Source organism: Ictidomys tridecemlineatus, chromosome 8 (assembly GCF_052094955.1).
Source record: "Ictidomys tridecemlineatus isolate mIctTri1 chromosome 8, mIctTri1.hap1, whole genome shotgun sequence".
NCBI lineage: Eukaryota > Metazoa > Chordata > Mammalia > Rodentia > Sciuridae > Ictidomys > Ictidomys tridecemlineatus.
The window spans coordinates 132,576,904-132,602,696 of NC_135484.1; the positions used below are offsets into that span (position 1 = coordinate 132,576,904).

General features: G+C 33.9%; 1 protein-coding gene across 2 annotated transcripts in view; it reads right to left on the minus strand.

Annotated features, from left to right (window-relative positions):
- Positions 1–25,793, minus strand: part of Exoc2 (exocyst complex component 2) — a 190,584-nt gene that overhangs the window by 101,365 nt on the left and 63,426 nt on the right. For both annotated transcript variants that reach the window (XM_040282200.2, XM_005335159.5), the window contains exons 6-11: positions 25,087–25,211; positions 16,380–16,460; positions 6,766–6,911; positions 6,550–6,631; positions 5,712–5,814; positions 1,147–1,265 (exon numbers count right to left, since the gene is read on the minus strand). In XM_040282200.2, the coding sequence (XP_040138134.1) occupies positions 1,147–1,265; positions 5,712–5,814; positions 6,550–6,631; positions 6,766–6,911; positions 16,380–16,460; positions 25,087–25,211 (656 nt within the window). The remainder of the gene's footprint in view (positions 1–1,146; positions 1,266–5,711; positions 5,815–6,549; positions 6,632–6,765; positions 6,912–16,379; positions 16,461–25,086; positions 25,212–25,793) is intronic.

Here is a 25,793-nt window from a genome sequence, read left to right on the forward strand (position 1 = left end):
ATTTTAATCACTTTCTTGCTCCAGGCATACAAAATTCAGTGGCTTTCCCTTGCTCCAAACCTAGTACTCTTCCTGGAATGATCTTTAACTCTTTCTTCTTCTACTTGAAATCATCAACACAGGTAGCCTTCAGACCTCAGAGTCAATGAATTTCTTTCAGATCTTAGAATATTATTTCCCTGACCCCAAAACCCTAAATTAGGTTCTGTTCCTAAGTGCTATGACAGCATTAAACACTACCCCAATCTTAAAATATGACATAATACACAGTATCCTAATAGCCAACCAGAATGTCTCTTTCATGATGTTGTAAACCTGTATGAATCAGCCCCTTGTCAGATACTGGCCACCCACAGTATCTAGGAGCATGGTAGACATTCAATATATTTAATATTTGTTGAATGCCAGGATTCTACAAATAAGTCAATAAATCTTCATGAAAACAATTTCATGCAGGTTTAACTTGTCTCTTCAAACTCACCTGAGGGCCTTTGCTCAAGTCGTTCCCTTTCTCAGGCTGGGTGGAGTCTGCCTGATAAGCCTCTTCCAATTCTTAGCTAAAATGAAGCATTCCAGAGATACTTTCCCAAACCAGTCATCTAAAGCATTTTCCTCAGTTACTTCCCCACAGAATACCTTTTGTTTTCCTTTTTATCATTTGTCTCAATGTTTTTATTTACAGGTTTAATGCCTTTTCCTTCCTCTATTTGTGAATTCAATGAGGCATGGCTTGGGTCTTATTCATCACTATCTATTTAGTAATTGGAATTTGTCTGGTATGCAGTATAGATCAGCATATATCTGATGAAACAATTAGCAAGACTAACATTTATCAAGAATTACTGTCATTTCTAGAGCATCATGCTGACTCCAATAAAATTTTAAATGTTCCTTACAACAAACTCTTGTCAATCCTGTTAACTGGTCACAAAAGCAAACATATTAAAAAAGTTTTCACCCTTCCCTCTGTTTCCAGCTCGTAAGTACAATTTTAAAAAGCGGGGAGGGGTTAACAATAGCAACAACAACGGGACAGGTACAGACACCAAGAAAAATAGGTAATCATTCCCTTAATCATTAAGCATTCCCAAAGAATATTAAAGTGATATAAAGGAATAGCATATACATCAGAAAAGAAACCCTTGCCTTTCAGGTCTTTCACATAGCCTTCCTTGCAGTTGTGCATGAGCTGAAGGATCCACTTGTGCTGGGCTCCAATGCATTGCCAGGCAGGGTCACCAGGAGCATGAAGGTCAGACAGATACCTTAAAAAAAAGCAAGCCCGAGGCTTTTTCTGTTATAAGTGAGCGCAAAAAGAAAATCAAGCATATTTTAAAATCAGTACCTTTTTTTTTAAAAGAAAAACTAAAATTGTATTAATGAGTAAAGCATTTGTCAATATTATATTAAATATCTAATTTGCAAACAAGATCAAATTTCTTTTCATGCAATAATAACAAAACTGTAATTTTTAATTGGCTCTTTGTATAAAGATAACTAAAAAGACAAAGACAACTTGACAAAGACAAAGTGATCCTATTGACATGGTCAGGCTTTTCCTTTTTTTTTTTTTATTGGTTGTTCACAACATTACAAAGCTCTTGACATATCATATTTCATACATTAGATTCAAGTGGGTTATGAACTCCCATTTTTACCCCAAATACAGATTGCAGAATCACATCGGTTACACATCCACATTTTTACATAATGCCCTATAAGTAACTGTTGCATTCCGCTACCTTTCCTATTCTCTACTATCCTTTACATCTACATTTAGTTCTCAGACTATGCCTACTCCATTTGAAGTCATTACCTGAAAGACCCAGGGCAAGCCAAGAACACTGGTTAAAGAACTGCAACTGTTACAGCCACTAGATGGCAGTGTAACACAGCTTACTAAGAGCTAAAACGAGACTGCTTTCTCAACATGAAGCAATTTGGTAACTAATTCATCACTGAGAAAGTGTTTCTCTAGAATATATAGATAGTTTCTTATTTTAAAATAGTTTTTAAAATATTTTATGTCTTTGTGTATAAAATACGCAAATCCATATAGGTACTTTAAATATATTACAGTTAAAAAATTTCTATCAAATAGTATTCAAGATATGGCATTCATACTTCACAAAATGTATGAATACAACAAGTTAAATCCAATTAATCAAATCAAAAAGCATATTCAAATAAATTTATTGTCTTAAAATTATTCTTAAATAATAGGCTATCCTTTGTCTTGTGGTTAAAGATTTTTGGTCAATGATAAATATTCATTAATAGCTACAAGCTGTGACCTCTAGCCAAATCTCAATCACTCATGCCTGATGCTCCCTCCCAATTTTTTCAGTAGCCAGTACTCATTACTCAGATATCTCAATTAGCAGCTAATGAGAGGAGAAACAAATCAATTTCATAATAAGTTAGCAAAGAAGATGTTGAGAAGAAACATGACATAATATTGAGAAACTATCCACAACAACCCCAACCTCCACTAGCTATTGGATTCCTGTTTCTGAGAATGTCTGGGCATTTGAACATCTTCAGAGGGCCACTTCACAGCATGGATCACACTGCACTTGACAGGCTGCCTGCCCTTCTCCTCCTGATGACTGTGGGTAGGTTTCAAACAGGCAATGTGTCAGAGTTGACAAAGACACAAGTCAATTAAAAGGAAGAATTTTACTAATATTAAGATGCCACCTAAGAGCTGAGGTTGTGGCTCAGTGGTTGAGCACTTGCCAGCACGTGAGGGGCCCTGGGTTCGATCCTCAGCACCACATAAAAATAAAACAAAACAAAATAAAGGTATTTGTCCATCTACAACTAAAAATATATATATTAAAATAAAAAGAAATCACCTAAGTCTCTTTATCTGAGAATAATCTCCTAACAATCTAACAAATTAAATTTAGCTTAGCATAGGGAATTCCTTCCAAAGCTTTCAAAAACCAATCTGATTCTTCCTCTCACACAAGACTTTCCTATTTTATTATCTGTAACGCAAATATAACAAATAATATATTGTGTCTACTCTTCCCAAAGAAGATGCGCTTCTTTCCTGCTGGGAGTAACTGATTTCAACGAGCTTCCTAATGAGGTTTGCTATGCCTCCAAATATTTCTGCAAAACTTGCTTCTAATACTTTTACTCACATAATCCTCAGATTTTAGAGGCAATATTCTTTTAGAGAAATGGCTTCCATCTAATTTTTAAACTACTGAACCAAAATGTAGAAGGCCCACTGTTAGGGCTATTTCTCCAGCAATACAGCAAGAGAAATCAACAAGTTCATCTGGTTACAGTGATTTTAAAATTATGTCTCCTTAGCAAGTTGACCATGTCTTTACAAAATTTAATGATAATCCTATCATCTCATTAATAAGTATTAAAGGAGTTTAGAAGAATTTTATTAAAAAATAAAGCTTTTCTCTTAGAAATTCTAGAAAATATTTCAGATCAGTTCAGTTCAATTCAGCTATTCCATCCTCTTCCAATAAGTTTCTTCTTTTAGTATGAAGCTTAAAACTAATAGTTTCCTTATAAAGATCTTTGTTTAGAATTATGATGTTTAAAACTACACATTAAAGAATATTTTTTATGAAGGCTTTTGAGGGAAAACATTCCAAAGATAATGGACATAGGCTTAATAATTTTCACATTTAAGAGTAAAAATTTTAAATTCTATATTCCGATTTTTACAAATTATCAGAAACAGGGTCACACTTAGATGGAAAGGAGTAAATGAAGCTTGGTTCTTGTTAAAGTTAACAAGTTCTCTACCAGATCAAGACAGAATGAGAAGTAAACCTAATCATGAAGATTTACATTTGATAAAATAACGAATAAAGAGTAAGATACCACAGCAAGTAATCTGATTTTCACTTCTACTATGCATAAAATGAATCACAGAATACTAACACTCTGTTATTTTTGTTAATAATAAAGCTGTTTCCATTCCCACCTTGTGCTCTCAGTGTCTATCACCATAGTTTTTAAAACCCAACAGATACTTGATCTGGTTCTGATCTTATTTTCTACTTATTAATGGCTAAAATTTTAATTAGAAAATAGTAATCAAATTGCTTAGTGTCTTCTCAAAGCATCAGAAATAAAATAATGATGAAAACAACTCAACCATTGTTGACATCCTTGTTGTTTTTCCTTTAAAATGAAAGGGGAAAAAAGCAGCAAAATAGGCCATCTAAAGACATCTCTTCTGACCCTACCATCTTTTTAAATGATGTTCAGGAATAAAAAACCTGGTCATATGAACTGGCCATTATCCATACAGACAGTAATTTACCTATAAAGAAATTTTATACTAAGTAAAGTCTCCCATATTACTGCAGGCAAATTTAACATAACAAATGAACAGCTAGGTGAATCTATAGAGAAAAATCTGTAAAGTAGCAGAGGGGAACAGAGCAAGGAAGAATCGGGGCACCTGTTCCTCATCAATGTGTCCCGGACAACACACTCCATCTTACCAAAATTATTTTTTATATGTAGAAAATAAAACAATTGGATAACTAACATGTAGTTTATTTCCAGCTTTAAATTTATACAGTTCTATGAGCCAGAAAAGTCTGCTGTAGACATTCTTTCCTTAAGGAGACAACACGGAGAAAAGCCAGGATAGGCTTTGAACCAGACCAACAGTAGAAGTAGTCCTACTAGCTGTGTGTGCTGGGCAAGCTTTGCTTTCTTCACCTGTGTAACAGGCACAATGCAAGTACCCTTTGCTAAGAGAAGAAACACAGAATGCACCCAGGGCAGTGCTCAGGCACAGGGTACAGTTCTGCAGTGGCAGCAACTGACTTTACTGCTCATTCTGTCCTATTCCCCAAGCCTCTCCTCACCTTCCAACTAGACAAAACTAGTGTGTACCAATGCAGTGGCTCATGCTCCCACAGTTTCCCTCATCATCAGGACAAGGGCTGAGTGTAAACTCTTGGACCCTCCACAACTGCACACACAGAAGCTTTTAGAACAGATCCTTCTCCTATGCCTGGAGAGTATTTTCAATGATCATATGATAATCACAGCCAAATGCATATATGCCTATAGTTAACTATAATGAACAGCTAATTCCATCAGGAGATACTGCTTCTTCCTGAAGACTCTTCATATCCTATGAAGTCCATCTCTTTTAATATTATTGCTATTTTTTAAAAAGTATTTCTATTTAGTAACAATATTTATCTTATTGACCATTAAAGGCTTGTAAATCAGATAGATACTCAAGGGCAAAACTTTCCAGAACTTTCTTCACTATTGAGCCATGGGACACTCCTATGGCATGAATAATTTCTCACACAGTGTAAGACAGTATTATTCTCTTTAAACCATACAGAGAGCTCCTACTTCATGAACTATGGTATTCACAGGGTGTGGCACCACACCATCCCACAAAGTTAGGTAACCCACAGGAGGAAGAGGTGACTAAGCAATAGGGCTACTGTTCCTTTGCCAAACTGGCAGGATTTTCTAGCTTTAAAAAGTAAATACTATGTAACTACTCCCAATTTATTGGTATTCAAAAGAATTTTGGTGCCCTATACAAAAACCCTAAATTTCTGCTATTTGGCTTCTCTTTTACCATTTTATCAGCAGTCTACTAATTTCCCCCAAATCAGTGTTAAGGGTTACCTGACACATCCAATACCAAAACAGATAAAGGCGATCCCTCAGAATTCTTGCAAAAGTTTTACCTTATATAGCGTTTTTGGTCATGTAAGGTTGATGGTGTCTCAAGCAATTTATCCAGAAGTAATTCTCGTAAAGCTTCTATTCGTGTTTCTACTTCAGCATAATCTATTTTTAAAAAGAATACACAAGATTTACAGAATTAAAATTTAATATCAAATTTCAGAAAGCAGATGGTTCCTTTTGACTAAGAAGAAATACAGGGACCTTTGGAAGTGATCAAAACACCACCTTGAGTGTGTACGTGGGCATGTATTTTTGTTATAAATAAATGACCTGTAACTTGTAAGGTCTGTGCATTTAAGTAAATATAAATTTTACCACAGAAAAGAAATAAAATCATGATTTCTAAATTCTTACATATTTCATTTTTAGTAAACCCTATAATATTTCTAATTGATGGGAGTTTAAACATGGGGCATTTTAAGCTTTTCTTATACTCTGTAAATCCAGTATTAGAAATAATTTCAAAAGGTGTTGGGTTTGCTCTAAAAAAGAATTAGAATTCATACAGATTGCTCTCTCCAAAGGAAAAAAAAAATCGAAATGCAAGTTTATGTCTATAAAATACCTGTCTTTGCTTCTTTCTGATAAGAAAGAGTTTTAAGAGCACTGTGACTAGCAGCAAAGAATGTCCAAGAATAACCCATCGTCACGAGTGCTCATTTTCACTGCATCTCAGGAAGAAAATCATAATGTTATTTTTGAAGTAATTGTTTTACATTTTAAAGAGAACACCATATAAACAAAATCTAAAATGCATGTACATTCTTTACACAACACATTCCTCATTCTTCCTGTAAAAGGAAAGTAAAAGATGTAGAAGTAATAAACAAATCTTACATTTCTTGAAAACTTGCACCTCCGTTTTCCCAAAGAGTGACTTGGCCTTTTCATAATCATTAATAACCACATCATAGTCACCCTTTAAAATAAAGAAACATTTTGGAGACCATCAGTAAAGCATAATGAAGACATTTGGTTAATATTAAAAATGTATTAACAAACCTTTAAAACTTATGACATTTATAACTGTTAGTACATAAATATTTTCTCTACCTTTTGAATATTCCTTTCAATATTCAGAGGAAGATTGAAGAGAAACTTAAATCGCTGAAGTACATTGAGTGCATTCCTAGTGGAATCTGCCTTGTCCTTTCGACCTAACACTTCTTGAAATAACGTGTCCGCAGTATTACTCGCTCCTATTTTTAAAGGAGAAAAAGAAACTTAAATAAAAGCTAATTTGAATCACAAAATGTGTAACTGAGCACTGGAAACAAAGTCTGAGACAGCTATCGAAACTTTACAGTTAAATGCAATAGACTCTTTTTTTAAGTTACTATATTGGAGATCTTTTATAGTTTGCTAAAATAAAATTTCCATTTTGCCTGCTAAGTCTTTTCATATGTGAAAAATGGTACCCAATTAAAAACAACTATACTTTCCATGCCCAAATAAATTCTCCCACATGAACCTGTATTTATTTTAGTTACTCTTTTAAATGTTATTGCAATTATGGGCCCTTAGGTTATATCATTACTTCAGACAAAAAAAGTAAAACAAACATACAGATGTGTGCAGATATACATGCACACTACTGAAATTCTATGGATTCAGCATCTACATATGGGGCGACAAACAAAACAAGGAAAATCATTTTCAGAAAAGTTGTTCAAAAGAAGTAATTTTAAAACTAACCCTATTTCTTGATAGAATTATCTCCTTATATAGCAGACACAGAAAATTATATACACAATTTAAAATGACAAACTTTAACATAGTATTAATATTTCTTAAATCAGCTAATTCTTATAAAGTTATACAAGAATATTTCATAATTTTTTTCCTAAAAGATGTCAAATTATATGGGTCACTGTAATGTAAGAGCTACTTTATCTAAAGCAAAATTTGCAAGTACAAAAAATTGTTTAAATTTTGCAACTTGTGAATTATTTTTAATTAGCCACAAGGAAAGGGGAGAGAAAGGATAAACTGTTTTTGGCTGTTTGATCGCTGCTTGTAAAAAGTTTCTACATTATCTGGTCTAGTGACTATACTTTAAGCAAAGATGAAAAAATTACCTCAGTCTCACTGGGTGGCTTGCATGCCATATCCTCTGGTCCACACTGTGGGTGGCCTGATCGTGTTAAAAGTCGTCTTTGTAACATGATTGTTTTATCTAAATAATGTTTAAATTCTGTTGAGATTTTAAAGGCCTGATATAAAAACTTTGTTTGGTCAAGATAACTGTTTTCACCACATGCTATTTAATGTAGACTGCTAAATTTCTACTATAAGATGAAGAAAAATACATTTTCTTCTTGCCACCAAACCACATAATAGAGGCTAAATGAATATCTGAAATCTGATTAGGGTTAAAACTTTCTTTCTTCAAGGAAAATTATTCTAAAGTATTTGCTTATCATTCTAAAAATATAAACATGAGTTGAGGTCCCATAAATGAATAGATATTCAAGTGGAAATTAATCTTTTTTAAAAGGTTACTTATATGTGAGGTTTAGACATTAAGTAATTAAGCTTCTTTTCTGTTCAATGAAAGTGAAATAATTTGGAACAAACAGGGCAAAGAGTTCAAAATTGGATTTTTCTCATCTTATTTTTAAAGTAATAAAATATTAGCAACTAATAATTAATTTTAATCCCTAAAAAGTATGAGAACAAGAATATGAAGAAAAGCTACTTATAATAAAATAAAATAAAAATATTGTATACAGAAAAGTTTACAGACAGAAATTCTAAACTATAAAATTATAATTTATATGGAAATATATGCATTTATATGAAGGATTTTAATTTGTATGATACTAAGAAATTATATAGATAACTTTTCAATAAATATTATTCTGCTGTGAACTTTACTGCATCAACAATAAAACAGTAGTTCATGACTCTAATAACTAAATGATACATCCAGTAACAAAATACAGGAGAACAGTGAAATCAAGATTTGTACAGCAGATAAAAATCACCAGCAGGTCACAAAATGCACTGTCTTTCTTCCCTAGGGCTACTAATAAGAAAACAAAACTACTACACAAAAAGGGAACTGGGGCTGGGGTTATGGCTCAGTGGCAGAGTACTCACCTACGATACATGAGGCACTGAGTTCAATTCTCAGCACCACATAAAAATAAAATAAAGATATTGTGTCTACCTAAACTAAAAAATAAATATTTTTAAAGGGGGAGGGATCTTTATCTTTGGGCTGTTGTTACAGATAAGACCATCAGTAAAACATCCACAGACATCCAATAAATATCCCCCATGTATGCTGACCCACACACACCTCACACCTCACTCCACATTCTCACACCAAGAATACCTAATTTTAAGGCAGGGATTTAAGTATCCAGTGTGTGACCACAAAACAAAACTTAACAGAATCAGATGGTCATGAGAACCATGACTTTGGCCTTACATATCAAAGAAGCTTTGATCCTAGACCTGAAAAGATCTTTCTCCTCACCCAGGGATGATGTCAATACCAGTTAACTTGGACTGTAACCATCACTATCTCAGTTACACACAATTCCCAAGAATTAATAGCAATGCTGTTGCAACAACATGCCAAATGCCACAATTATGGTTGGGTTCATGGAACAGTAAAAATTTTCCACAGAGTAACATGAAAAGAAAAGTCACTTTCCCACTGCATACTAACCTCATACTCAGACCTACCAACTGATCTATCCATAGCACACACACAAAAAAAATATTTAATTGTCCCAGGAACTCCTGTAATCTAGAAAATCTAGTCCTGTAATTCCAAGGTGTCTTGAAATTTCAAGAATGTTACTTTCTCTTATTTCAAAGTAACCTTATTAGTCCCTTTCTTGGTACAGACACTTGAGACAGTAGATCTTAAAAGTGATTTTTAATCTGTGCTTTCCCATTCCTGGGACTTGCGAGGGTCGGGGAAGGATGGAAGGAGTGCCCCCACCACAGCACAATCTATCCTGGGAAAAGGAAAACCAAATGATACTAGAAAATTAAACTTTAGGGTACTCAGGAAGATTAAGGTAACCCTAAAACGTATGTTTACATTTATAGCAAAATTAGGACTACAGAGAAAGACCTAACAACCTGCTTTAGGTATCTCATTTTAACAGATTCTGGAAAATCACTAGATAGCAGCTGCCTAACATAATTATATTACCCAAACCACATTGTATACAATAGTTAATGCATGTTTACAACACCATGTTACAGCCACTATAGCTCTAAAAAAAGGACACGCAACTAGAATCCTGGGGATGAGTTTCACACACTCTCAAGAGCCAAATATTCACAGCTCTCCCCAACTTCTTTTTAAGTCAAGTTTGGGAAATGCTAAAATTGAGGTTGGTTTTCTTTTTCTTTTTTAAATGTCACTTGTTAAATATTTACCACCCAACCACTAAGTAGACATGTTTCTTTTTTACAAACTTGACTCTTACAGATATCCCTTAATTTCCTAACAACATGACCTGGTTTTTTTTAATTTTATACAAAGTTCTTCAATTAAATTATTCAATCATATCACTCTTTCTGTATGCTGGTGACTCACAAATCTATATCTCAAAATGTGTCTGTGAACTTAAGACTAATCTTTAAAAATATTTTCACTAGACATATAATAATGACAGCTAATCACTGAGAATTTGCTCTATGCTAGGTGCTAATCTTAACTTTACATGTACTTTACATTAAACTTGTATGCCCCTCCAAGACAGGCACTATTTTTACCCCTATTTTAAAGTAGAGGAACTGACATAATTTCTTCCACTTGTTCCATGTGATACAGTGGTAAGAGCTACGAAGATACTCACTGGTATGACCCTTAGAATCTGAGACTTTTATGTTTTAAATTTATGTTAGAAATTGAACTCAATTTTTTTCCTCTCTACTTCCCTTCTCATGGCCTAAACCTCTCCTCCTTCCTCCAGAAGGCCAGAAAACAAGCCATCACTGACCACTTCATTTTTATTACCTCCTACCTCAAACCAATGACCAAATACTGCCATCCTTATCTCTTTAATGTTTCTTCACTGTTGTTGGCTCTACTTTACCCACCTTTTAGGTTGGAAGTCTTCATAAGGTCCCCCTTACATTACTGCTACGCACTCTATTGGGAGTCTCTTCCTGCCTCCAGTGCAGCTCCCTCTAAATTACTCCCTCTACAGATGGCAAAGTGCTCTTTTAAAAATCTCATCACATCATTCCCTTATTAAATTCCTTGAATGACTCATCATTAGTCTTCAGGATAAAGACAAACTCCACACTAAGGCATAAAGAGATTGTGTTGAGCAAGCCCCATCTCTCCCATAGCCACCACACATTAGCCATTACAGATTCTACATCCCATCTCCTTTCTGAAGTCATTATCTTCTCCTTGATGGCTGCTAACCCTTCCAGGATCTGTAACCATCTCTGCTGAGCTTCCCACTCATCAGCCTTTGCTTATTTCCTGCTTCCTTTTAAGATGTACATGATCAACCTGATATTCCTCCTACTCCACTGTACATATCCCTCCCTTCATCCCTACCTCAGTGCTGGGGAAAGAACCCAAGGCCCTCCACATTTAACCTAAATTTTCTACGACATCTAAAAATGTTTGTTTAAACATTAAAACTTACATACCACTGATTAAAATGAATAGGAAAAAATAAAAATTGTAAAACTAATTTCTTATTAGTACCCAGTTTCAAATATTAGAAACAATGAAAATTCAAGTGTTTTCTTTCTTTTTAGAACTTAAAAGAGTTCTTGCTTTTTTTACTTTGACAAATTATCTTCTTTCCAAGAGTAAATCGGTTTAGGACATTTTATCCTTTGCACTTTGCAATATCTCCCTGAGAGTGCTTTTAAGTATCACTTCCCTTGGGGCATTTCCTTTTCTTCACAAGCTCTTCTCTTAGTTATACTAGGAAGATCACCTTCACTGAATGCCTCCAAAAACACATCTCCAGTCTTGAACAGCAGCAAGGCCATTCCCACTGTCACCATCTTCCATAACTCCATTTACGTTGGATTTAAACTTAACATACAGTATCATCACATTTGTTGTTTGATACATTTTCATCTTATGGACTGATTACACAGTTACAGTGAATACACTATAGTAACAGAAATCTGAACTGTGTTGTTGGGTGTTAGGTATTTATTTAACTGAGACTTGGGCACACCAAAACCAAGCAATTATATCCAGAAATCTGGCTCCAAACTTATGCATTAATATTATAGTTCCTAGCCTTTTCACTTGTATGAATTTATATGAATTTATGTAGCTAATTTAATTTTCTGTGCTTCAATATTTTCATCAATAAAATGGAGAATTGGGCACAGCAGTGCACACCTGTAATCCCAGCAACTCAAGAGGTTTAAACAAGAGAATTAGAAGCTAGCTTCTGCTACTTAGCAACACCCTGTCTCAAAAAAGGAAAAAAATAAAAAATAAATGACTGGAGATGTAGGTAGAATGCCCCTCCCGAATTGAAGTCCCAGTACTGCAAAAAATAAAATAAAGTAAAACAAAACAAGACTATAGGGATGGCTGGAGAAGGTGGGTCACTGGGATGTACCCTAGAAGGGTTCACCTCTCCCCTCTCCTTCCCTCTTTCTGCTTCTTGACCCCACCATGTGCTAAGTAGCTTTCTTCCACTGAGCCTTTTTTCCATAATGTGCTACCTCACCTTGGGCCCAGAGCAATGGAGCTTAGAGCAATGTCTAAGGACTAAAACTGTGAATCAAATAAACTTTTCCTACTCTAAGTGTTGCTGCCAGGTGATTTGGTCACAGCGATGAAAGCTAACTAAAATAGCTATTATTATCATAACCACTACAAATACCCAGACTGTACTATCTATATCTGCACTGCCTAATCCAGCAGCTACTAGCCATCTGAGGCTACTGGGTGTGGTGTTACACAGCTGTAATCTCAAAGACTCAGGAGACTGAGTCCAGACCTGGCAACTTTGTGAGACCCTCACACAAAAACTAAAAAGGTCTGGGAATGAAGTTCAGTGGTAGAGTCATTGGGTTCAATCTCAAGTACAAGACTTAATTGGTGCTATAGTATGGATCTTGAATGGTCCCTAAAAACCCATATTCTAAAGAATTGGTCACTTACCTATGGTGCTACTAGGAGATGGTGGAACCTTTAGGAAGTTGGGCCTAGTGAGAGGAAGTTAGATAATTATAAGTGTGCCCCTGAGGCGATATGGAGACCCTGGACCCTTCTTCTCTCTTTGCAGTTATCATGAGGTCTTCATCAGCACTCCCTGCCTAACCACAGGGCCCCCAAAAATGGAGACAATTGGCCATGCATTGAAACTATGAGTCAAAATAAACCTTTCCTCCTTTTAAGTTGATTTTCTCAGACATTTTGTCATAGTGATGGGGAAATCTAACACAGCTAAATTAACTAAAATTAAATAAAAGTTAAAAATTCAGGGTTGGAGATATAATTTAGTCGTACAGTGCATACCTTGCATTTAACAAGGTCCTGGGTTCATCCTCAGAGCTTGGGGAGAATAAACTCAATTCCTCACTTATTCAAGCCACATCAGAAGTTTTCAATAACTATGTTTCATCATTGTAGAAGTCCTATTGGACAGTACTATTTTATATGTTTTACACTTTTGGAAGAGGTAAAAAACATAGAGTTAGATTAAGTGGCTTCCCCCTCACCCCCCCCTGCCCCCCGCCTGCCCTCCAGATACTGAGGACTAAACCTAGAGGTGCTTCACCACTGAGCTATCTCCTCATTCCTTTCCATTTTTTATTTTCAGACAGGGTCTCACTAAGTTGCTCAGTCACCCAAGTCACTGGGATTATAGGCACATACCACAATGCCCAGCAGATAAATGAATTTGATGTAAACAAGTAAAAATTCATCACTGGCTTGATATCAAGGAAAAAAATTTTTTAAGTTCAGGCAAATATGAAAAGCATATGTCAATGAAAACCAAAAACAATTCCAATAAAAGTTGTCAACATTGGGGCTGAGGTTGTGGCACAGCGGTAGAGCACTTGCCTCATACGTGTGAAGCATTGGGTTTGATCCTCAGCACCACATAAAAATAAATAAACAAAATATAGGTATTGTGTCCATCTACAACTGAAAAATATATTTTTAAAAAAGTTTTCAACATTGAAAAAAAGGCATTAAAAATTTGAAAAAGAAGTTTCATTTAAGTTAGCAATTCTAAAATGTAAGATAAAAGCATTAGTGATTATTTAAGCAAACTAAACAGTAGTCATACTCATTTATTCCTTCCTTATCCATTTATTCCTTCTGTCCTCTTAAAAAGAAATTAAATATTCAATAGTACTTGTATAATTATTTTTCTTGATCTCAGTTCTCTGTTTTCATTGTTTTTACAGTACTTAAATCCTTGGCTATCTAGAATATTCCCGTCTGCACCGAAAACACTCTTACAATATTAGAGCCACAACAATTTGGGCTTCATCTTCTAAGCAGGCTTAGCCCAGGACTTAATATAGCTAATGTGAATAAATGTTTGTTATGCTGACCTGAATTAGCAAAACCTTATACTGAGATAGCAAACATAAACATCACTTTGATAAAGAATGTTTCTGGGAAAAAGGAAATTATTATAAAGGACTATATTTTAAGGAATATTTTTTCTTTAAAAAACCCTAAGGACCTTATAAAGAAGGGACTATTTATGTCAGTCAAGCCTAACTTTATCCCAAAAGAGCAAACTTCAGTAGAATTCATGTGACACATTTTTAGAAAAGGTTCACAGTTTCAAAAGAATAGAATGAAACAATTTCCATTACAACTTCTATACTAGAAATCCCAAGGGAAGATTGTTTCCAAACTATACCTTAACAGAAGAAAATTGTTACCACACATTGTTAAGCCTAACAAATAAACTTTAACAAATAAATACCTCTTCTACTGTCACAATGCTTTAGTTAGTGTCAGCTATACTTTTAAATGTTAGTGATTTTTTTTTTTTTTTTTTTTGTGGGGCCAGGGATTGAACCCAGGGTCTTATGCATTCTAAGCAAGTACTCTACCAACTGAACTATATTTCCAGCCCCGAGATCTCATTTTTTTGTTTGTTTGTTTTTGTATAATGTCATGGTTTAATGACAACTTCTATAGTGCAAATAATATCCTTGAGGGCTGGGGATGTGGCTCAAGCGGTAGCGCTCGCCTGGCATGCATGTGGCCCAGGTCTGATCCTCAGCACAACATATAAACAAAGATGTTGTGTCCACCGAAAACTAAAAAAAATAAATAAATAATAATAATATCCCTGAGTATAAAACATCCTTCCAAAACCTTAAAATATCTGACTGCATTATTTATTTGGGTAGTATTCAAAATACACTTATTTTAACAAAATCGGTGACTTCATTCTCAGACACAAAAGCCAAGGCAAAATCTAGGACAAAAAAATAACAACAATAATAGCAATAATAATCAGAGAAGATTTTTAAGTGCTGTCAATTCACAGATTTAGAATGAAATTCAAGTATTCAATTTCTACTACCAAAGAAAGCAGACATTAAATTAACCCCCATTCCCAACTCCTGGAAATACTAAGGACTAGACCCAAGGGCACTTTTACCACCAAACTACATAGTAGCCCTTTTTATTTGGAGCCAGGGTCTTATTAAATTCCAAAAGCCAGCCTCAGACATGCAATCCTCTTGCCTTAGGCTCCTGATTAGCTGGGCTTATAGGCAAGAACCACCACACCCAGTGAAACTTTTTTTTCAAAAAAATACTTTCTTATTAAGAATTCCCCAGGTTTGTGAACAGATTTTCATAAAGGATCTACAAATTCTGCTCATGAGAATAAATTAATCTAAAAGGACAGAGTTAGCTTCATATCACAATCCTGTGGTCATAGAATCTTTAAATATCCAAAGTAAGGTTTCTTAATTTTTTAACCCATTTTTATATGGAAATCACATACTATATTATATTTAAAAGCAAGGAGATTCCTGTGCAAATTATCACTTCATATCAAATGATAACTACATGTGTGAAACAGTACAACAAAATTTTAAGCCACTAATAACATAACAAGGACTAATTCATCTGATGAGCTTCTTCTAAATCAGTAGGATAAGTAGCTGGAGCCCAGGATGTCATAAAAAGGAGAAAAGAGGAGGTGGACAGGATACAAATTTTTGCATATACCATTCTCTCCAGGATCTACAGGATCTTACAAAATATCTTAGAGTTACATTCACTCTTAAACAGACAGCTGCCCAAGAAATGAAAGGTGTAAACTAGCAATCCTTAAGCATCTGTTGTTCTTATAGGTAAGGTTATCTGTGTTAAACACTGGCAAATGCTTGAAGATACATTTTCAGGTTTTGGGTCAATGACAATTCCAGCTACTGCTTACTGCTTTTCATTCTAATCTGTCTTAAGGTAGCAAATTTTATTTCTTAAGAAGTAAAATGGCTTGTTATCAAATTATGATTTCTCATAAATAAAAACAAAAACAGGACATTTATTTTTAATGTTGCTATTTCCCCTTTATGTTTATGAAATCACTACTATTTAGAAATGAATATTGAAATGCAACTTACCACGTTGTCCTGTGAAACCAGGTCCAAGAACTATATTAAAGCTTGTTATAAAGCCCATAAATAGTTTCGGGTCATAGAACAAAACTTACTGTTCAGAACATTCTCCAGTTTCTGCGTCATGGATCCTTCTACTTTTTCCGTTCCATCAGCCTCTAATTTTTGATGGATGGCTAGAAAAAGAAGAAAAAAATCTAGTTAAAATGTAGGCCATTTTAATGGGTAGAAAGATATTATATCAAGATGACATTTTTAAACAGGCTTTAAAAATGGTCATATTATTTTCACTGCTGGGAAGGAGCACAAACATGCAATACTTTGCAAAGTACCCAGGAGACACCATCTAAGTTATTCATAGTTTAACATTATTAAAATAGTACATAATACACATATTCAATCATCTGATCTTCAAAACTGTGTGGTAAAAATAGTTGAATGAAAACAGAAAAGGAAAAAAAAAGAAAAGTGAGACCTTGGGCATCCTGAATCTTATACTAATATCTTTGATATTTGGCCAAGGGAAAGTCATTTTTATTTCTGTTTCACCATTTGCAAAACAGAAATGCTACTATTTGAAGTCTAAAGGCCACCAAAAAAGTTAATTTCAGCCTTGGAATACAACATGGCAAAATATATATTTTTCTATGCACAATAAATCCACCTGTAGGTTCCAAAGAAGTTTCTAGCAACATCTACCAAATATGTCAACTCTGGATGTAAAAATTACATGGAAGTTTTGTTTGATTTTATTGATTTATGTCTCTCTGATTATAATAAAGACCATTGGGAAATCACTTTATAAAATATTTAGCTATTAACTACTGAAGAAGTAAGGTTTTAAACATAGTAAATCAGGCTTATATAGGTGAAGTACTAAGAAATATTTCAAAACAAGTGTAATTTCATATTCAAAATTGTGATAAAAAAAATTGTAGAATAGCATAGCAAACATTGAGCCTTGACTGTAAGCTAATCACTATAAATTTCTAACCTGTTTTTTCATCTTGTAAGAAGCCAAAGATATGTTTATATTTTACATATAGGAAAAAACACAGATTCATGAAATTAAACATCTTGATCAAGGTCACAAAGCCAAACTCATAAAACGAGAACTCAGGCAGTCTTAAATCTTAAAATCTTGCCCTACACTCCCCTGCCCAACAGGCCACTTAGATTATCTCAGCTTCTGTTTTCACGTTTGTAAAATGAAAACAATAAACTGACTATGTTACTTGGGAATTACATTCAGTTCAAATACAAGAGTCTCAATTCCTCAAAATATTAGCTGCTAAAACATCTAAGATTTCTACTCTTATATAATTTGCTATAGTGAAATCCAAATACAAGACATCTAATTCCACTGTTTTTCAGTTAGGACACTAAAATGAACATCATTTAAATATTTGCTATTCTCTGGCATGCAAATAAGAGTAAATTTAAAACTCTTCCTTAAAAGGAATTTTTCAGGTCCTGCTTTAACCCTCTAATCATAGATGGCAGATTTATGCTGGAAAAAAAAATCCACAAACAAAATAGTCTGCATATACAAATGTGTGTGTTATATTTCATTTATGAGCCCTATACAATTCAATGTATTTCCTCTGACTAATTGGTCAGAAAATTCTGAGTCAGATTCAGTGCCCAAATGGTCTATGAACACATTCTCAACACCTGATAACATCTATTTCTCAGCTTCTGTTTTGTTTTTGTTTTTGTTTTGGTGAGGCATGGCTAGGTACTGGGGATTGAACCCAGGAGTGCTTAACCACTGAGCCATATACCCTGACCTTTCTATTTTTGAAACAGAGTCTCCCTAAGCTGCTAGGGCTTCACTAAGTTGCTGAGGCTGACTTTGAACTTGTGATCCTCTCTGCTTCTCTCAGTTACTTTTTAATTCTAATCTTATTCTTTTTAATACTTTTTTCTTATAAAGCCACCTCAAATTTTGTTTGAATTCTAAAATAAACAGACTGTTCCTCTGCTGAAGTACATTTATAGAAAAACAATTAGCCACTGTTTTTTAATTTTCTTGTTGGATTCAGAAGTGAAGAGAAAGTAATGTCTCTAATGTTTCAAACGTGAATTACGTGGTAAAAGTGTCACAAAATGTTTCCATATGTCAAAGCTTATATTTCAGCTTGACTTGTAAAGTAAAAATGAAAAGAACTTGCTTCCCTATCTTTAAGGAGACAAACTATATACCTAATTATTAAAGAGTTAAACTAGAAAGACTTCCATGCTCTATGTTAGCAAATCTACTCATGCTATTTAAAAGCCACTGTGGTTTTCTGACAATCCTGGTTTTAAAAGACCATTTGGCACATAATAAGGAGGCACTGCATGTGGTTTGTCCTGGGCAATAAGATATTACAGTTTAGCCCTGCTTTGAATGTTATTTTCTAAGTCAGAATTAGCATTAAAGAAAATCATGCAGTCACATTTTCTGATGCTGACATAACACATTACTGATCAGCAGGTCAAGATGAGGTGACCCTGGTTCTACAGCTCAGTTTACAGCCCTTTTTTGCTGACAAAGCAACTTCCTCCCACCCATCTCCACCACAGCAGAGCCACTGTCAAGCTGTCAGCCAAGCATGAGGACTGAGAGACACTAAGATCTGATAAAGGCAATCCGATTTTCCAGAAAATTAAACCAAATAACCCAATGTCTGGTTCACTTGACCTTTTATTTTCTCAGAAAACATTTTTAAATAAAATAATTCAATAAGCAAGTTGGTACATGATCACAGGTTTGTTATTGTTTCTAATCTATTAAAACTTAAATATGTGAGACAGTTGAACATCGTAAGTTTTTATTTGGGAAACAAAAAAAATGGTAGGTATAAAAATACTATTCAAAGAAAAATCAGGATTATACAAAGATTGCCTACTGATTCACTGAAATTAGTTAATCATTTTATTTAACTTGAATAAAGGATGGATTTGAAACTTGTAATTTAAATCAAAAATTTTTCACAATATCTGTTCTTATATTTATATAAATACCAGTATTCAGTGAGGCACTAGGAATAATGTGTATATGGGCAATATCTGTAAGAATCCAGGTATGCATCATAGTTCTATATATACTCTAGTTAGATAGCAAATTTATATCATGAATTCATCATCACTGTCTTTTTTTCTTTTCATTTTCTTTCTTTTCTTTTTTTCCTTAACAATTCTAGGGGTGAGGAAAAAAAGCCAAATTTAGCTCCTGGACCTTATAAAGAGAGGTTGTTGCCTAATTTGGCTAGTATGTCAGCTCTGAGGGGATTATACTTACTAAAGAGAAGATGAGAAAGGGTCACAAAATATGCATTATAAATTTAAATTCATGAACAGTTTCTCAAAGATTTAGTTTTTACTTATTCCACTGTATTTTAACACAGAAATCTATGTTAACGGATTACTACTCAGGGTGGCACTAATGGAAAGTGATATGTACTTTGAGAGAATCTTTGTAGGAGGTTCTTGGGTCATTGGGGGTGTAGCCATGAAGGGGCCTGTGGAACTCTGGTACTTTCTTTCCCTTCTTTGCTTTCTGAGATAAGCAGCTTGCTCCACCACACACTCCCACTATCATGTGCTGTTTTGTTAGAGGTCCAAAGCTATGCCCCTCCTCCTCTTCTTGGACTGGAACATCCAGAACCTAGATCTAAAACTTTTCTTCCTTAAATGTTAATTATCTCAGATATTTTGTTATAGTGGTGGAAAGCTAACACAGAGTGGCTAAATCATACATAAATTATATTTAAATTAAGTAACCTATGATTCCTTTCCTTCTTCATTATACTAAAGAAAAACAATAAATAATAACTTCAGCTACTATCTAGAAGACTAACAGAAATGACTCATTTAGAAATCTGGGTCCTAGAAAACCATATGTGCCTAGATCATCTTTGAACATCAATAGACACTAACAATAGAATGGTCTTTTTCTTCCTTCCTTTTTTTTTTTCCTTAATTAAAGGCTAAACAAATATATCTTCTAAGCATAACAATTGAAATAAAAACAGAAAATTTCCCTACATATTAAAGAATTGTGTTGGCTAAGGATTTCTTCTAATACTAAAAATCAACAGATCAAACCTTCACAAAATAATTCTTATACAGCACAAACGTTATTAATGAATAAAGTCAACAGACATTCAAGAATTCAAAAGATATAGCACAAAAGATATACCCCACTGCTCAAAATAAAAAATTCAAAGACAAGAAAGATGAAATATAAAAGGACTGGTGATAAACATTAAGAGCAATTACATTTACATATATACAGTAAATTGTATATAATTGTGGCAAAATTAAATGCAAAAGAAAAATATATATAAGCAACACTGAAATGAAAAAGAAAAACTAAAATAAGAAACCAAATCTATAACTTCAACTTATATTAAAATAGAAAAAAAGCACAGGAAATAAAGTTATGCTTAACTGTGGTCACATGCAATAGAAATCAAGATAATTCTATAACAGAATTTAAAAACACTTTTCCCAATCTGTAAACAATACAATTTATATAGGAAAGATAAAAATGAAGAACAAAAAGCAATAATAGAACATGATAACCACAGGATAAATTTTTCAGTTATGATAAATGGCTCAAATTCTGTTAAAAGGCAAAAGCTCTCAGAATTCTATTTAAAAAATAAAAATCCTGCCTCATGCTGCTCACAAGACACATTCCCAAACCAAACTTCTGAAAGTTTACAAAGACTACTATAGATAGTTCTGGCATGCCATTCAATTGTGGAGTACACTTTGATGTACAAGGCCCTGGGTTCCATCCCTAGTACTGCTTTAAAAAAAAAAAAAAAAAAAGATGATATTTCAAGCAAATGCTTTCAATTCAGCAAAGAATTTAATCTTGCCCCCTCCTCAAAAAACTCTGGCTTTTTCCCTCAGTTACTGGGAGGTAATCTTGAAGTTCTTGGAATGTTCTACCTGATAAAAATGTCTGTTTACCTAGAATATTTGGGTCATAGCAGATAATCTAACAATGTGATTTATGGTGAGGGCTTTGAATCACCTTGACCTTTCAGGGGCCTGGAGACTGAGATCAGCACAATGGTCACTGATCCTATCTGTGTGATGAAGACTCAATATAGACAGGAAATGGCTTCCTGACTGGCTGTACCCCATGTCTTTTTCACATATTACACCCAGGAAAGTCAGTGTTGTCCATGATTCCAATACGAGATAAAAAGTGAAAGTACCCCACATGAAACTTCCTAGATCCTGCCCCATGGGACTTCCTTTGGCTAACTATGATCTGTCTCTTTTCCTAATAATAAACCATAAATGTGAGTGCATCAGCTTTCAGAGAGTCCTGTGAGTTCTTCCAGTATATTACCAAATCTGAAGGTGACCCTAGGCACTGTCCTTCTCTTTGATGTTGTTATTGTACTACTATAGTATTAATAAAGAGACAATTAACCATCAAAAATTACAAAAGAAACAGACTTCAAATACAAAGAAAAACTGATAATCAGAATTAAAGAAGGATATTTGTCTGTTACATTTATTATAAATAACCAAGCTTTAAACAATGCAATTGATCAGGCAATGGTAACATATCAGTGTGCCCTGAAGAGAACATGCCCCCTGCTTCTTTTGGTTTCTGTTTTTGTTTTTTCTAGTACTGGGATAAAACCAGAGCCTCATGCTTAGGCAAGCACTCTACTACTTAGTTACATTCCCAGTATATCTTCTCTTTAGCAGAGAAATTGACACAGATTAAGAAATATGTCCTTTGTTAGAAACTAGCTTTAAAAACAAAACAAAACAGAATTTTCTACAAACTATGACATCTAATGAGAAAATTAAAATTACAAATTTTAAAAAACACCAAAAAGGTATCAGTGACTAAAGAATTGACATTTTAGGGCTGAGGCTGTAGCTCAGTGGTAAAGTGCTTGCCTCGAATGTGTGAAGCACTGGGTTCAATCCTCAGCACATAAAAATAAAAAAGATACTGTGTGTTCATCTATAACTAAATAAATATTTTAAAAAGAAAAAAGAATTGACTTTTTATAAAAGTAGAATATACAAATGAACTCACCAGATTTTGAAAAGGGACTAGAACATGAATTTTAAATGATTCACTAATTATAATGCAATGCTGAAAAACATGAACATTTTCCTGAAACAGAGAATTTCTGGAGAAAATCAAACCAAAATAAACAAAACACAGAAAGGAGAAAATTTTTAAAAATTTAATATATGTATTTATATCTGTGTGTGTGTGTGTGTGTGTGTGTGTGTGTGTGTGTGTATGTATGAGGACTGGGGTGTAATTCTGTGGCAGAGCAATTGCCATGTTCAAGGCCATGGATTTAATCCACACACTACCAAAAATTAAAAAAGTATATAACATATATCAACTGCTGGTGCCTAATGCCCCCCCCCCACACACACACACAAGCTACTGATTCACTGAGGTGTCCACAGAAGGAACAACCAAACACTAAAGGATTTCTGGTATAATGGAATAGGAATAGGCCTATCCATGGCCAAAAATGTTGAAATCGAATCTTATCCAATGTCCAAACAATGCAACAGAGTTAAATGACAAAACAGGGAAGTACTCAGGTCCACTCCAGTGTATGGTATCCTAAAGGAAAAATGACCTGTATATTCAATGGCATGGGGCGGGTGGGCGGAGGCAGGAAAGGTGATGGTACTGTTGCAGTTTTAAAAAGGATTTAGGAAGGATCTGGGACTGTGGCTCACAGGTAGAGCACTTGCCTCGAACAGGCAAGGCCCTGGGTTCAATCCTCAGCACCACATAAAAATAAATGAACAAAATAAAATGTATTCAAAAAACAACAAAGGCTTAGGAAATTTAAAATAAAATGAAATGCCTAAATTTTATTTGTATCTTGATTTGAATATATTAACTATACAAAAGAATTTTGGGGATAATGAGACATCTGAATATGAACTGAGAATGAGTCAATATTCAAGATTTGCTTATTTTGTTAGCTGTTATAATGGTATTGTGGTATTTATGTATATAAATGTCCTTATATGGGGGAATTCATACTAAGGCTTATAGCAGAGAAACATCACACTGCTTGAAATTTGCTCTTAAAACCATCAACAAATGCAAACAAACCAACCTCAAAAACTGATAAAGCTAGTATGAAAAAAAAATTCATAACTGTAAAATCTAGGGGTAGGTACACAGGGGTTGATTATATTATCACCTCTACTTTCAGCATTTTTGAAAATTTTCATAGTATCAAAGCAAAACAAATTACCTGAGCACTTTTATGTATCAGCTCTCAAATTTCAAACAATTAATTCTGCATGTTCATACTTAGCCCAATACAGATACATCAACATGTACAGATGAATATGATTATATATAACATGACCCTAAAACGTGACCAAAAAAGCATTTTTTAAAAACTACAGATCAATTTCACCTAAAACTTTCATTGGAAAAAGTAATGAAAGGCTACAAATAAATTAAATGCTATGGAAAAGAGTCACACAGAGGAATGGCAGGTTTGATCTGAAGAACAAAAAAGATTTCTAGTATATACAACTTTACAAACAATACCCAATTTTGTCATATATACTTGTTTAAGCTAAGGTAAAAAAAGTTCAAAAGAAAAAGAATGAAACCATTAGGAAAAAAAGAAAAACCATTAGGAAATATGTGCATAAATGTTTTTAAGAGTGAAAGAAAGTAAAATATTTCTTTGCTAAGTGAAATTAAATTAATTACAATAATTTATGGAAATCATTTATGTAGTAACTGAGCATACGAATGACTACATTTACTTGATAACATAAAACTGATAACTAAGAAAAAGCAGTAACAGGCACAAAAAAAAGAAAGGTAAAACATTTAAGAAATAGGGCACAGGATGTATCCAAGAAGTACACCTCGTTACCCTATTCACTTTTAGCCCTTCAAAATCCTAACCTCTACCTGCATTCACATTTTAGCCCTTCAAAATCCTAACCTCTACCTGCAAGAAAGAGACTGCATCAAATATTTATTTAATGAGGAAGGGGTTTTAAAAATAATTAAATTAATTTGATAACAAATCAATTTTAAAATTTATCTTTGTTGAAAAAGGTACAGTCCTGTAATATACAATTAGAATTACTGATACTTAAGTACCTAGATATAGATACCTCCACTTTTTAAAAGATTCGGGTTAACTTTTATTAATATACTTTATATTTCACTCGATAAACAATAATTAATTTTTATTAAATAAAGGTAGTTAAAAAGAACCTGCCCTCCATCTTACATTGAAATGTTTAAACCCATATTTCTCCTTAATGCAACTTTCCTCACATATGAAGATAATGGCAGATAATGGACATCTAACTTTATGTATGATCACTGGGGGTTGGTGGTATGATGGCTAAAACAATGCATTATCATAAGTCTTTTCCAAATTGAACACACAATGGTTCTATCATATGTACAGGATTGGGCACATGTGTAAGACACTGATGGCTGCAAGAAGACTTTAAGAATTCTAGAATTTTACCCATTGGGATTTAATTCTTATCAGCCCCAAAGATTAGTCATCAGAGAGAGGTAAAGGAGTCTCCCATTTCACACATGTAAGATGGGTCAACAAAGGCTCAGAGACAAATATTTAAAGTAACAGGCCTTCAAAGAGATTCCAGCCTAGTCTGCAACAAATATTTATGGTACATTTTAGATCTCTACTTTTATAAATACAGACTGAATGTCGCACCCTGTAAACACTCTGCAAGCACAGTGTCAGGTTTCCATGGTGGAAGCTCCCAACAGATGGATCGCCTTACCTGAGAGGGCATCCTGTGCTTCAAAGAATGTACTGAGACCCCCTTTCACATATGCCAGACTGCCCTCGCTCTTCTTATTGGCCTGCCTTTTGAGGGTGGTGACTGCTGTTTTGAGCTGTTCAAAGCTAAAATGAAATTAAGAAACCAAATGTTTGAGATTAGTCACAAGCAAAAAATAAATAAGATCATTCATTAAGTGTAAAATACTAGGAACGCTGAAACTTATGTTGAGAAGCACACAGATTAATATGAGACCATATGAAAACAAAAAGCTTTCAAATTGTTATCTAAACCTTTCATTTATAATGATGCTTAAATTACAACAACTATAAGAGTTTTGTAGCCTTAAAATGATAATCTGAAATATAGCCAATCCATAAGAAGTAAATACACGTGTAGATATTTTTATAACCATATATTATATACATGATTTACCAGATATCAGGGTTTGAGTATCTTCTACCTGACAGAAAGACAAGTATTTCCAAGGTGGAACTACTACATTCATTCAAATACTTTGGAACATTGAGCATAATGGTAATCTTACCATGTCAATACTACACAGTTCTTAATAATAAAGTTACATAAAACCTGTGATTTCATTCACAATTTAAATAACATCATCTAAAAAAGAAGGAACAAAAAGGTAGGCCTCTGCATTTCCAAAACTGATTTCCATTTGAGCTACAAAATCTAGCTGTAAAATT